The sequence below is a fragment of the Heptranchias perlo genome, chromosome 4, assembly GCF_035084215.1.
Source record: "Heptranchias perlo isolate sHepPer1 chromosome 4, sHepPer1.hap1, whole genome shotgun sequence".
NCBI classification, from domain to species: domain Eukaryota; kingdom Metazoa; phylum Chordata; class Chondrichthyes; order Hexanchiformes; family Hexanchidae; genus Heptranchias; species Heptranchias perlo.
Genome location: NC_090328.1, coordinates 77511062 through 77524692, shown reverse-complemented (window position 1 = coordinate 77524692; position 13631 = coordinate 77511062). Strand labels below are relative to the sequence as shown.

The 13631-nt window shown below is 40.1% G+C and overlaps 1 protein-coding gene across 1 annotated transcript in view; it reads right to left on the bottom strand.

The window, feature by feature from the left end:
- The window catches only part of dapk1 (death-associated protein kinase 1), a 176104-nt gene that overhangs the window by 11524 nt on the left and 150949 nt on the right, over positions 1-13631 (bottom strand). The window contains exons 22-25 of the mRNA XM_067983180.1: positions 13190-13387; positions 7718-7856; positions 6567-6687; positions 602-790 (exon numbers count right to left, since the gene is read on the bottom strand). Of these exons, the coding sequence (XP_067839281.1) occupies positions 602-790; positions 6567-6687; positions 7718-7856; positions 13190-13387 (647 nt within the window). The remainder of the gene's footprint in view (positions 1-601; positions 791-6566; positions 6688-7717; positions 7857-13189; positions 13388-13631) is intronic.

Sequence of the window (13631 nt, the reverse complement as noted above, 5' to 3'; positions counted from 1 at the left end):
GGTTGGGGTTGGGGGGGGGGGGGGGGGAGGGGGAGGGATGGGCGAGCGCAGCCAAGCTATGAAAATTAGCTTCCAAATGTTACTGACACGGGGTAATGGCAGAGCAGCGCAAAATCTAGGAAAATTATGAAGTGCCACGTGTGATGGTACAAATCACTAGTTCCATAATTTCCTCTTTCATTTTCGCAGTTCAAGGGTCCCAACATGGCGCAAGTCTCCAGGAAAATCCGGGCCATTAGCCAGTTTGAAGGCCCAATTCACAAAATTTTAGTAATGTATTTGAACAATGTTGTGCGCCAGATCAAGTAGCTGGACTATGTTAGGTACTGTCTCTGCAGATGTGATAATCTAATAATTAGATTATGAAGAAAACAGAGGAAGACTCTTTAAATACAATGAACATGGTAACAAACCAATTTCTAGACTTATTTCAGGTTAAGGCAGTTTACATATAATAAAGGTACAGTAAGTGTCATTTAATTTCACAAAGCTAGGGATGTAAGCATAGTGAAAAATAAGCCATTTGTCAAACATGGTGAATTAACCATAAAGCTAGCTGTTCCTGGGCTCAATTCCTTATAAATAACAAGAACACACTTACTTCTCCCAAACTATGCAGTTGTTGGGCCATCTCCCTCAGATCTTCTTCACTCACTAAGGGATTAATTTGGTCCTGAACATCATAAACAAACTGTTGCCATGACATGAACTGGTTCGGTCCATTTTGTTTTCTCCAGGAAGGCAGTGTAGAGATGATTTTATCACAAAGGAATGTCATGGGTGGACAAGCCTAAAAGAGGTTCAAGACATAAACATGGCCATCTGTTTATCTAATAGGATAACAGAATGTTGTAAGCAGGTTTTGAATTATCTTAATGATTGTACCCAGATTGTGACTTCTACACAAACAATTAAACTAGGCAGTAATATAATTGTAAACAATTTTACAACACCAAGTTATAGTCCAACAAATTTATTTTAAATTCCACAAGCTTTCGGAGGCTTCCTCCTTCGTCAGGTGAAGGAGGAAGCCTCCGAAAGCTTGTGGAATTTAAAATAAATTTGTTGGACTATAACTTGGTGTTGTAAAATTGTTTACAATTGTCAACCCCAGTCCATCACCGGCATCTCCACATCACAGTAATATAAAGTTTCTTAATAAAGTGCATTTTCCACTTCTCTCCCTCTTCTCCTGAAGGTGATAACTCACACTCGGGCACAATTCCTTAGGCACCAGCTGTCTTAAGGCCCTTCTTAAAAGGTGCCATTTCATTATGTAAGAGCCTAGCCAGTGAGTTCCTGTTGCTATTCATCTATGGGAGCATCAGATCAGAGTCATTTTTCTCCCTAGCCTGGCCTTTCCTGATCCGTATGACTCAGGATTGTATGAAGTGGTGCAATCACCCAACAAACCACTTGGGCAACATGTGGTACATTTACTAATCCTCTATTAAAAATGACTTGCAAAGGGAAAAAGGCCACCTTTTTTTCCCTCAAGTTCCTCTTCCCCCAATATGATAGAGATGTTTTAGCTTTAAAGGCGGTTTTATTTTTAAACATCAAAATGCTTAAAGTATTATATGCCATGTAAAATGTCCAAAAGCTTTTTTTGAACAGCCAAACAAATTAAAAGAACCCTTCATCAAGACCTCTACATCCAGTTGTTGGATGTAGGATCAGCAAGTAGCTGAGTCATACAGACCAAGAAGGGCCTCGGCTGTGATCTTGGTCTGCGTGGGAGTAGGGGGCATGACAATTTTGCCCTCTGTGCCTGGACTATGGAAATGGGGGGGGCGGAAATTAGATGGTTCAATTTGCTATTGATATCTACTTACACCTGACGGAAAATTGCATAAGCAGACATCATGTAACTAGGGTCTTGAATCTAAATAAAGGAAATTACGAAAGTATGAGGTGCGAGTTGGCAATGATAGGGAACTTTAATAAAAGGCATGTCGGTGGATAGGCAATGGCTAATATTTAAAGAACGCGTGCAGGAATTACAACAATTATTAATTCCTGTCTGGTGCAAAAATAAAACAGGAAAGGTGGCTCAACCGTGGCTTACAAAAGAAATTAGGGATAGTATTAGATTCAAAGAGGAAATATATAAAAGCAGCAAGCCTGAGGTTTGGGAGCAGTTTAGAATTCAGCAAAGGAGGACAAAGAGATTGATTAAGAGGGGAAAAATAGAGTATGAGTGTAAACTGGCAGGGAACATAAAAACCGACTGTAAAAGCTTCGATAAATATGTCAAGAGAAAAAGATTAGTGAAGACAAATGTAGGTCCCTTACAGTCAGAAAAGGGGGAAATTATAATGGGGAACAAGGAAATGGCAGAACAATTGAACACATACTTTGGTCCTGTCTTCACAAAGGAGGACACACATAACCACCCAGAAATGTTAGGGAACCAAGGGTCTAGAGAGAGGGAGGAACTGAAGGAAACCAGTATTAGTAAAAAAAGTGCTAGGGAAAATAATGGGGCTAAAGGCTGACAAATCCCCAGGGCCTGATAATCTACATCCCAGAGTACGACAAGAAGTGGCCCTGGAAATAGTGGATGCCTTGGTGATCATCTTCCAAAATTCTATAGACTCTGGAACAGTTCCTACAGATTGGAGGGTGGCAAATGTAACCCTACTATTCAAAAAAGGAGGGAGAGAAAAAAACAGGGAATTACAGACCAGTTAGCCTAACATCAGTAGTGGGGAAAATGCTAGAGTCTATTATAAAAGATGTGATAACTTGGAAGGCATTAACAGGATTGGACAAAATCAGCATGTGTTTATGAAAGGGAAATCATGCTTAACAAATCTACTGGAGTTTTTTGAGGATGTAACAAATAGAATAGATAGGGGAGAACCAGTGGATGTGGTGTACTTGGATTTTCAGAAGGCTTTTGATAAGGTCCCACACAAGAGGTTAGTGTGCAAAATTAAAGCATATGGGATTGGGGGGAATTGAGATTTGGTTGACAGACAGGAAACAGAGAGTTGGAATAAACGGGTCTTTTTCCGGGTGGCAGGCAGTGACTAGTGGGGTACCGCAGGGATCATTGCTTGGGCCCCAGCTATTCACAATATATATCAATGATTTGGATGAGGGAATGGAATGTAACATTTCCAAGTTTGCAGACGACACAAAGCTGGGGTGGAATGTGAGCTGTGAGGAGGATGCAAAGAGGCGCCAATGTGATTTAGACAAGTTGGGTGAGTGGGCAAGAACATGGCAGATGCAGTATAATATGGATAAATGTGAGGTTATCCACTTTGATTGTAAAAACAGAAAGGCAAATTATCATCTGAATGGTGATAGATTGGGAAGAGGGGAGGTGCAACGAGACCTGGGTGTCCTTGTACGCCAGTCGCTGAAAGCGAGCATTCAGGTGCAGCAAGCAGTTAGGACGGCGAATGGTATGTTGGCCTTCATTGCAAGAGGATTTGAGTACAGGAGCAGGGATGTCTTACTGCAGTTGTACGGGGCCTTGGTGAGACCACATCTGGAGTATTGTGTGCAGTTTTGGTCTCCTTATCTGAGGAAGGATGTCCTTGCCATGGAAAGAGTGCGATGAAGGTTTACCAGACTGATTCATGGGATGGCAGGACTGACGCATGAGGAGAGATTGGGTCGACTAGGTCTATATTCACTCGAGTTTAGAAGAATGGGAGGTGATCTCATCGAAACATATAAAATTCTAACAGGACTAGACAGACTAGATGCAGGGAGGATGTTCCCGATGGCTGGGGAGTCCAGAACCAGGGGTCACAGTCTCAGGATACGGGGTATGCCATTTAGAACAGAGATGAGGAAAAATTTCTTCACTCAGAGGGTGGTGAACCTGTGGAATTCTCTACCACAGAAGGCAATGGAGGCCAAGTCATTAGATGTATTCAAGAAGCAGATAGATATATTTCTTAATGCTAAAGGGATCAAGGGATATGGGGAAAAAGCGGGAACAGGATACTGAGTTAGACGATCAGCCATGATCATTTTCAATGGCGGAGCAGGCCCAAAGGGCCTCCTCTTGCTCCTATTTTCTATGTTTCTATGTCAGAACATGTTTGGCTCTGATGTCCCCCATGGTCAAACAGCTTTCTGACAGTCACAGTCTAGGTATACAGATTTAGGAATAGCAGACCTCCCAAATTGCAATTCTTCATTGAACCCAATCCTGACATAGGTATTTCCTGCAGTCAGTTTTCATGGACAGTGAGCAAGAACTCTGGCTGATGCTTCCCCTCCCTAACCTAAGGGTACTGAAGTCAACTGTAATGTCCTACAGCCACTCTGGGCAAGATCAGTTAACTCTACACACCAGAGGTCTTGTGCATGAACAATTAATTTAGAGTTGCTGAATGTGGCTCACGTGGCTCAAATTTCTAAACCACTTCTCCTGGAAACACTTCTAAATAAGAGTGAGATAAAAGTAAATGAAAAGGTAAAAGGATGGAGAGAAGAGTGACAAAAGTGGCAAAAAGAAACAGAGAAACAACAGGAGGAAAAGACAATATTGGAGTAAACACCAAGTATTATAAAATAAAATGTCAGATAAAAAAATTCCTGTATACAAGCAACAAAAATACAAAATTTTGCAAACAGTTCTACTGTTTTGATAATTGAAGTGTCCACAATTGTGTACACACAGGAAAATACAAGGAAAATGTGAGAGAAGTTTGCCCCCAGTATGGAAACATTGTAAAGGGCAACTTTCAACCAGCAATAACAAAACTCCAAAAAAATTCTTTGAACACCACAGATTAATGTTGATTTTTAACTCAGGTATTGTCGCAAATACATTGAGGATAAACAACTAAAGCTGAAGGATCTGTGGCAATCAAATAAAACAGCATCAGCGGTTGGACACAGCCTTTGGAATATGCTCACATTGTACCTGATTTTTAGTGCTGTGTTCATGTGGCTCTAATTGCAAAGGGCACTAAAAAGCACAGACCTGTAGGTCTTTCAACTATCTCTGGGACCAAGACCAATTATAGGCAGCCATCTCGCACTCGATGTTTGTTGTGCTGGCACCAATCTAAGGCAGCTTTTACATTGGTATCAGCAGGGTGTTTGAGCCGCTGATTCCTGAAGTGCAATTTGGGAAGCCAGCAGAAATCTCAAAGAAAATTTGGTGGGTTCGCTGATGTCATGTTCAGGAAGGTTTGTTCTGTGCTGACAGTGCACAGAATCCATTACATGTCACAATCAGCTACAACATTACTGTTTATATTCATACCTATCAGATGAGGAAGCTGTTTGGCCCCTCGACAGAAACAGAGATTCTGAACCAAATTAATCCCATCCCTATCACACAATTACTTTTACTATAATAAAACCTTTTATAATATTAGACGCTAAATTTCAGTGTGCATTTTAAGTGAGATCTTTTAGCAGTAGTTACCGGTTTAAAAATTACTACGGGAAATGGGGAGGTATAAACACTGCACATAAGTAAATGCATCTGCAGGTTGCTACCTCGCCATACAGACCGGGTTAGTTGCCTGGTCTGTATTGAGTTAACTAATGTCAACAGGGGTTGCAATGGGGAGAGGTCTGCAATGCGCTTCAGCACTGCTGGGTTAGGCAAATCAGATGTTGAAGCATGAGCTTGCAGGGCAACTGTAACCTGATCATCTTACTACCAGTCTGGATACAGCTGGTACCCGACACTGCTGCTGTGTTTTGGGACTCTGCTACTCATGCAACTCCTTGTTCTTGTGACAAACCAGGAACTCCTGCTTGCGGCAGAGTCCGATCCTGGAATGGGCAAGTTTCTGAACATCGGGGGGGGGGGGGGGGGGGGTGGTGAAATTGGAGGGGGAAGAGAAACTCTTGTGAAGGTGGAATGGCAGTGCCACTGTGAAGGGGAGAATGACTTTGAGGTTGCTTTTAGGAAAGTGAGGGCTGGCTGGTCTGTTTGATTTATTTATGGATAAATCAAAGTAGCATCTATTTTTCCTTTTTTAAAAGGAAAATAAAAATCTAATTAAATCTGAATTAACCTGAATGCAGCATATTTAATGTAAAAAATTTTTTTCCAAGGAACTGCAAGAAATGCACTACCAGTGGGTGCAGGGTGGGGGCAGCATTTGGAAGGAGAGTGTGGAATTCTAAACATGCTGCCTACAACCGTGGTTTAGTTTCTCCTGCTGAAACATGCACATGTTTGCACAGTATCTGGGTTTCTTTAATGCCCTCCGTGGTCAAATAGCTCACTAACACTCAATGTCTAGGCTCACATATGGTTATGTAAGTTTAGGTATTGTAGGTGGCATCGGTGGAACTGTGCTTCAGCAAGAGTCAGCACCTTTAGGAGAGAAGAGGAAGAAAAGTATATAAAAACTTACACTGCACCCAAAGAATAATAATGCACAGGTTTACAAAAATGTTTTGATTAATTTTCCATGAGATCGAGATCATTCCAAAAATCAGGAAGACTTCCTGGAATGTGAGAAACTGAATTGTCTAATGCACATTGTGACAAGTGAACTTTTCTCCTGGATACTTTAATTCTACTATTCCTCTCCCAATCCATTTAATCATACATAGCAGGGGATACTTACAGAAAGAATCCAATTCCTTAATTCTAGGAGGTGATTTCGTAGCAGTTTCATGTCTTTAGATCCAGATGCACCAGCATCCAGCACAAATAATCTATCAGATATCTGCATATCGTTTCCAAACCTAAGGATGTACATTATAAAAATCACAGTCCTGACGGAATACAATTATCAGTAAATTTTTTAGAAGGTCAATGTTATTGGCAGCAATACGAATGTAATGGGACCCTCCCATTCCCCCAGGACAATCAAATATATAGAAATGCTCACACTTTCAACAAAGCAAAAAAGTAAACAAAATAACATCTTACATGTGTAATGTGATAAATGTTAAAACGTATAACAAAAACAAACTTATTTGTAGTGTGAAACTCTGAATGATAATGTCTGGATTCTAGCAGCTACTATGTAACAAAAACTGGCTTAAGACTAAATATAATTATCCCCACCAGTCACTGAGATTGCTTTGATGTTTCAGGCCTGCTCCAAGTTCTTCCACCACAACAATATCCCTCTAAAAGTTACATGGAATTTACAGCACAGAAACAGGCTAATCAGTCCAATAGGTCAATATCAGTGTTTATGCACCACACGAGAGTCTCCTCCCACCCTACTTCATTGTTGCAGGTCACTGTGAAGCAACTTTTGTATCAGTAATTCTCCAGTGAATTATTACATTTCTCACACCACAGAGCACTTCACATACAATGAATTACTTCTGAAGGGCAGACACTTATGTAGGCAAATATAACAGCCGCTTTGAGCACAGCAAGATCCCACAAGCAGAAATGAGATGAACGAACAATTAATTTGTTTTTGTGGTGTTGGTTCAGGGGTGAACGTTTACCAGGACACAAGGAGAACTCCTTGTAAACTCTTCTTCGAACAGTGCCATGGGATCAGATGGGAGGTCTCTGTTTAATGTCTTATCTTAAGAATGGCACCTCGGATAATGCAGCACTCCCTCAGCGCCGTTTGGAGTGTTAGCCTGGATTATGAGCTCAAGTCCTGTACTGGGTCTCAAACCCTCAACTTTGCGGCTCAGGTGTGAAAGTGCTCTCAACTGAACCAAGCTCGCAATAGATGGGGCCCTTACCTGGCAATTGAAGAAAGTGGAATCTTTAAAAGACGGTTGAAGTACACTGACTACTTACCTGCTTTTTATTTCTTTTAGAAATGACAAATCTTTGTCATAACCAAATTCCCCTCCAAATGAACGGGGACAGTTTACAATATCTGCATGTGTGGCGACAAGAACGACCTGCAAAGGATTTTTCAGCTTCCCGCCAAAAGCTGTCAAGAAAATAACTCACTTTCAGTACAAACATAAATAAAACAAAACAGATTGGTCATTATTTTCACAATAATAGTGACTCCAACCCATTTGTCATTCGAGTATCAGGCATACCGTTAATTCTACACGGATGAGATAGTCCCTTTAGCTACTGTGTAGGACTCCCAATGAGGAAACTGGGATTTAAATCCCAGTATCAAATAAGATTACAAAACTTCAAAATTCAAATGATAAATTCATCATAAACTGTGAACTTAAGAATCAACACATAAAAAGTAATAATTTGATTGGATTTAAGAAAACTTTGTGACCTTCAGAGAGTAAACAGGAGCCAGCACCCAACTGTCTTTAGTTGTTATTCTTTTCTCAGCTATGATCCTTTTGACTTTCGAGTAATGCCCAAACACTTAAGATCAGTGATGTTTAAAGAAGTGTATCACTTATTAAAATATCTGGACTTGCTTACAGTCATCACTGCATATATATCTTTTACAAAAGACTGGATTGGAGGGAGGGAAGTATACAATGGTGCTCCCCAGAGATCAGTATTAGGACCACTTCTCTTTTTGATATATATTAATGACCTGGACTTGGTTATAGAGGGTATAATTTCAAAGTTGCAGATGACACGAAACTCGGAAATGTGGTAAACAATGTGGAGGATAGTAACAGACTTCAGGAGGACATAGGCAGACTGGTGAAATGGGCAGACACATAGCAGATGGAATTTAATGCAGAGGAGTGTGAATTGATACATTTTGGTAGGAAGAATGAGGAGAGGCAATATAAATTAAATGGTACCATTTTAAAGGGAATGCAGGAAGAGAGGGACCTGGGGGTTTATGTACACAAATCTTTGAAGGTGGCAGGACAAGTTGAGAAGGCTGTTAAAAAAGCATACGGGATCTTGGGCTTTATTAATAGAGGCAGAGAGTACAAAAGCAAGGAAGTTATACTAAATCTTTCTAAAACACTGGTTAGGCCTCAGCTGGAGTATTGTGTTCAATTCTGGGCACCACAGTTTAAGAAGGATGTCAAGGCCTTAGAGAGGGTACAGAAGAGACTTACTAGAACAGTACCAGGGATGAGGGACTTCAGTTATGTGGAGAGACTGGAGAAGCTGGAGTTGTTCTCCTTAGAATAGAGAAGGTTTAGGGGAGATTTGATAGAGGTGTTCAAAATCATGAACGGCTTTGATAGGGTAAATAAGGAGAAACTATTTCCAGGGGCAGAAGGGTCGGTAACCAGAGGATACAGATTCAAGGTGATCGGCAAAAGAGCCAGGAGGTGACATGAGGAAATTTTTTTAACGCAGCGATTTGTAATGATATGGAATGCACTGCCTGAAAGGGTGGTGGAAGCAGATTCAATAGTAACTTTCAAAAAAGGGAATTAGATAAATTCTTGAAAGGAAAAAAACTACAGGGCTATGGGACTGATTGGATAGCTCTTTCGAAGAGCCAGCATGGGCACGATGGGCCGAATGGCTGCCTCCTGTGCTGTACCATACTATGATAAAAGCAAAAGAATGAGTTTGTAGAAGTCATGGTTAAATACACATTGCTTCATTTTACAGTTTTGTTAACTGAAAAAATATATAGTTAATCTAAAGGATAAACTAGGTATTTATAACTGATTAATATATTGCCAGTAGTACAGCAACTCAGTTCTACTTCTTACTCACTAACTTATTCTATTTGAATTTCATGGGCTTGCAAGTTTGGAAGCACATTTGCCTGAGGAAGGAGAAAATCTCCGAAAGCTTGTGAATTTAAAATAAAATTGCTGGACTATAACTTGGTGTTGTAAAATTGTTTACAATTAAGTTTGGAATAGGCAGTTCTCAGTGCTTTTACCTCATTGGGGGGTAAATCCCAACTCAAAACTCTGTTAGCATCCATATTGAGATATATGTAAATTATCTGTGTAACAATCTATACATGGCCCAACAAAGGCAAAAAGCTGTGACACTGATGTAGTATAGGTTATCTTTGATGGCTCTTTAGTGCAACCTGCTGGGGAACATAGGCATAACAAAATATTTAAATGTCGTTTTCAGCTTGGCTGCATTTTGGGTATTAAAAAAAGTTTTTCCCCCCCTTGTCAGATTGCTCGCCCCTTTTGAGCCAGAACTTTCTGCAACTTATAAGCTAGACATAATCCATCTTTTGAAACACTGTACACTCTATCCTAGACTTTATTCCTCTACATGGCCGGTGTCTCATAGATCTCTCCATAGATGTGCCCTACCCGTTCTTTGCAACCTCCTTCAACCCATGTCGTCTGGTCTTTCGATGCAGGCCTCTTCCATCTGCCATTAATGGCAGAGCCTATGGCCATTGTAGCTCTACTCCCTCCAACTCTCTCCCATAACCCCTTTTCACTTTGCTACCCCTCTATTCACCTTCAAAAGCCTCCCCAAAACCTATCATTTCAACCATGTCTTCAGCTGCCTCTCCAAACTCATCTCTTGCTTGGTGTTTGACTCTTCCCTTCCCTGTGACGTGGCTTGAAACGTTCACTACATTAAAAGGTGCTATATAAATGCAAGTTGCTGCAGCAGACTCCTTGCTGGAGTACAGCTCAGTGTTAGCAATTGTCCTCCAGTAACCTGCCCAAGTGGTTATTATTCAAAATTTGAGCCTCGACAGGCTATTTGACCACACAGGGGGAGGAAAGTATTGCAGCCGAGTCCAATCCCATCCTCACCCAATGTTTATATATGTGCACTGTCAACAGAGCTCACTGGATGGTGATTAGGAGTATGGACCTTGGCTGGTTTTCCCTCCTCTCACCAGAATGCCAAGGCCAACTATAGCACCCCTCTCAATGCTCCAGCTGAATTTATCCAAGATGTTCAAGGTAGTGGAGGACATAGGGGAGGGGGAAGTTCACAATGCAGCCGGATGCTATAATAGGAGAGTTAGTCTACTAGAGGAATGAGCTTGATTGGCCAAATGGTTTTATCTTATCCTTAACTGCTGTTATGGTATTTTGTTTAAGGGAGTATTCTTCATGTGAAGCCAGAAAAGTGAGTGTTAGATATATTATTTCACTATTGGGCCCACTGCACCCTAAACCAAACTCTGTCCTTCCCTGGTGTCCACATACGTGTATTTCCAGATGTTGGCTGTAAGAGGAAAACCTGATTAATTTGAATTTATCCCTGTACTCTGCCTGGATGTGCTGAAGGACTTAAAGGCACAGTTAAGGTAGATGACAACCCATAATTATTTACACCATCCAGCTGTGATACAGGTAAACCATCCACCCAAAAAGTTAAACAGATTGTCAATTACTACTGTGGGCAAGAATAGAAGGTATTTACAGTGAAGCAATTTTTAAATTTACTTTCACTGCACATTAACTGCTTCCAAAGAATATTCTGAGATAAAACACTACTTGCTTTCTTTGTAAGTTGCTGCTATATGGAATAGTGAGAAGTACCTGGGGTTAAAAAGGTACCATGCAAAGTGATTGACCAGATATGATATTCAGGCTTTATTTAAACATGGCCTGAATGTAAAGTACTTGACAAAAGTATTACAGCCATACTTTTGGTGATTTTGGCATTCATGCACAGCAAAGGCTATTAAGCTTTATGAGGTCACTGTAACATCAGACATCAAAGACCACATGGCCAGCAATAGTATCACTTTATACTCAGTGAAGAGTTTCAAAAATTTAATTTGAACCTAGCAAAACAGAATGCAGAGCTCTCTCTTGATACATTGACACTGCTTTCATAATCTAAATCCAGCTTTTGAAATCTGAAGAAACAAGTAGCAAACCTCAAGTTCTTAACAGCAATCAATTTTTTCTAGTTATTGAAGAAGTGTAGTGAGGGTTTTAAAAGTTTTTGTAGGGAGTAATTGCTAATATTTTTAACACTCATGCAGACTTCGTAGGAGTCTATCAGCTCAGCTGTGGCAATCTGTCACAACAGGGGGAAGGCTATGAACTACCATGTTACTGCTGAACTCACCCAAGCCTGCAAGAATTCTCCCAACTCTCTCGAAAGAATTTTGTATTGAAAATTGGGTCGCATTAGTAACATCACCACGCAATATGCACCGTGATGTCGTCAATGTGATGTGTGCGCATCTCGGGAGTCAATTTTCAGCAAGGTGGTCAGGGAACATCCAGTTTTTTTTAAAATGGCAAAATCGGGAGAAAACTTTTTTTTTAAAAACAAACACCAACCCAAAAAATACAGGAATTTATGGTGAAAATTGGCTATAAAAACCTTTAATAATCTCTACACACTGTTCAGACAATGAAAAAGATGAGTAATATTATTTCCAGCTCCCTTTTAAAGTCTCTCTGCAGTAATTCCATTTCAATCATTGTATATTTATGGTCCACATTTTTGCACAACACTATACAATTGGCACTTAAATTTAATTTGCCATTTATCTCTTCATTTGCAAACTGATCCAGTTACCTTGCAAATTGTTAAATGTATCCTGTTTCTACACATTGCCTATTTTTGTGTCATCTCAAATTTAATATGGTTACAATTGTTTCACCGGGTCATTAAGGTAGATTAGAAACAATAGGGATTTAAGCACTGAACCCTGTCGAACTCCACAACACACTACTCTTTCTTTTAACTTCTTATCCAGTCCCATGTTATAGCTTGGATTCCCATAGCTCTTAGTTTGATTAATAGTTTTTCATACAGAACTTTGTCAAAAACTTTCTGAAAGTCTATATACTCCTCCAGCCTACTCCTTAGAAGTTTCCATTATTTTACTGTCAGGCTAACTGGCCTACAGTTATCTGGATCAGGTTCACCACATTTTTAAAATCTATATAGGTACAGCTACTTGCTTCCAGACCCGTGGAACTTCACTAGTATCTAAGGGTTCTTCATGATTGTAGCCTTGGAGCCATGGATTTCCTCCCTAGTCTTCTCTGACACCCGTGGAAAAATGCTATCTGCCCCAGGGATTCTGTTGGCCTTCAGTTCTTTTAACTTTTTAAATACCTCTACAGATTAAAAAATCCTCCAGTATATGATGTGTACTATTACTATAATAAAAAGGGAGAACCAAAAAAAACGATTACTTTTATTGAATAGACTTTACAAGAAATACTAAGTAAATCAGTATTTATTATACTTAAAAGGTCACACTTGTGTTAATTAAGAACATAAGGAAAAGTCAAGGATGAGACATGGTCATTTGACCCACTGAAGCTCATAGCTCTAGTATACAAACTCCCATCTTAATATGCAAACTTATTTTGAATGTCTCTAATGCTTCCTTTCTCTACTACCCCGATTGGCAGATGAACATGTTCTGTAAACAGTGCGTGGCTTGAACCTTACCTATAGGCTCTTCTGCTGGAATAAGAGATTTGAGGAAATTGAGCCAAAAGGTCACTTGATTCAGTTGCATTTCATATGGTTCCTCTAGACTGAAAAGCACCATGTGGATAGCAGTGGAGTCATTTGTAGCAAAATAGTCATAACAGCAGTAGTAGGCGGGATTGCCAGAGAACTCCCAGACATTAAAATCACCAACACCTAAAAAAAGAGGTTGAAATGCTTAATTTATCCTGAGGTGATCAATAAAAAGATACATGGGTTAACAGTCCCATTTATTTTACTATTTAAAAATGCTGAGGGATTAAGATAGTGGTAACAACTTAAGCAATAATTCAAGAACTCTGCATATTCAGAAAAGTGCAGTGTTGAACAACTGTCAGGGAAAGCTCAGAGGGCAGCTATATGGACTGTAACATGCAAATTAATTGGCATACTATTTCTA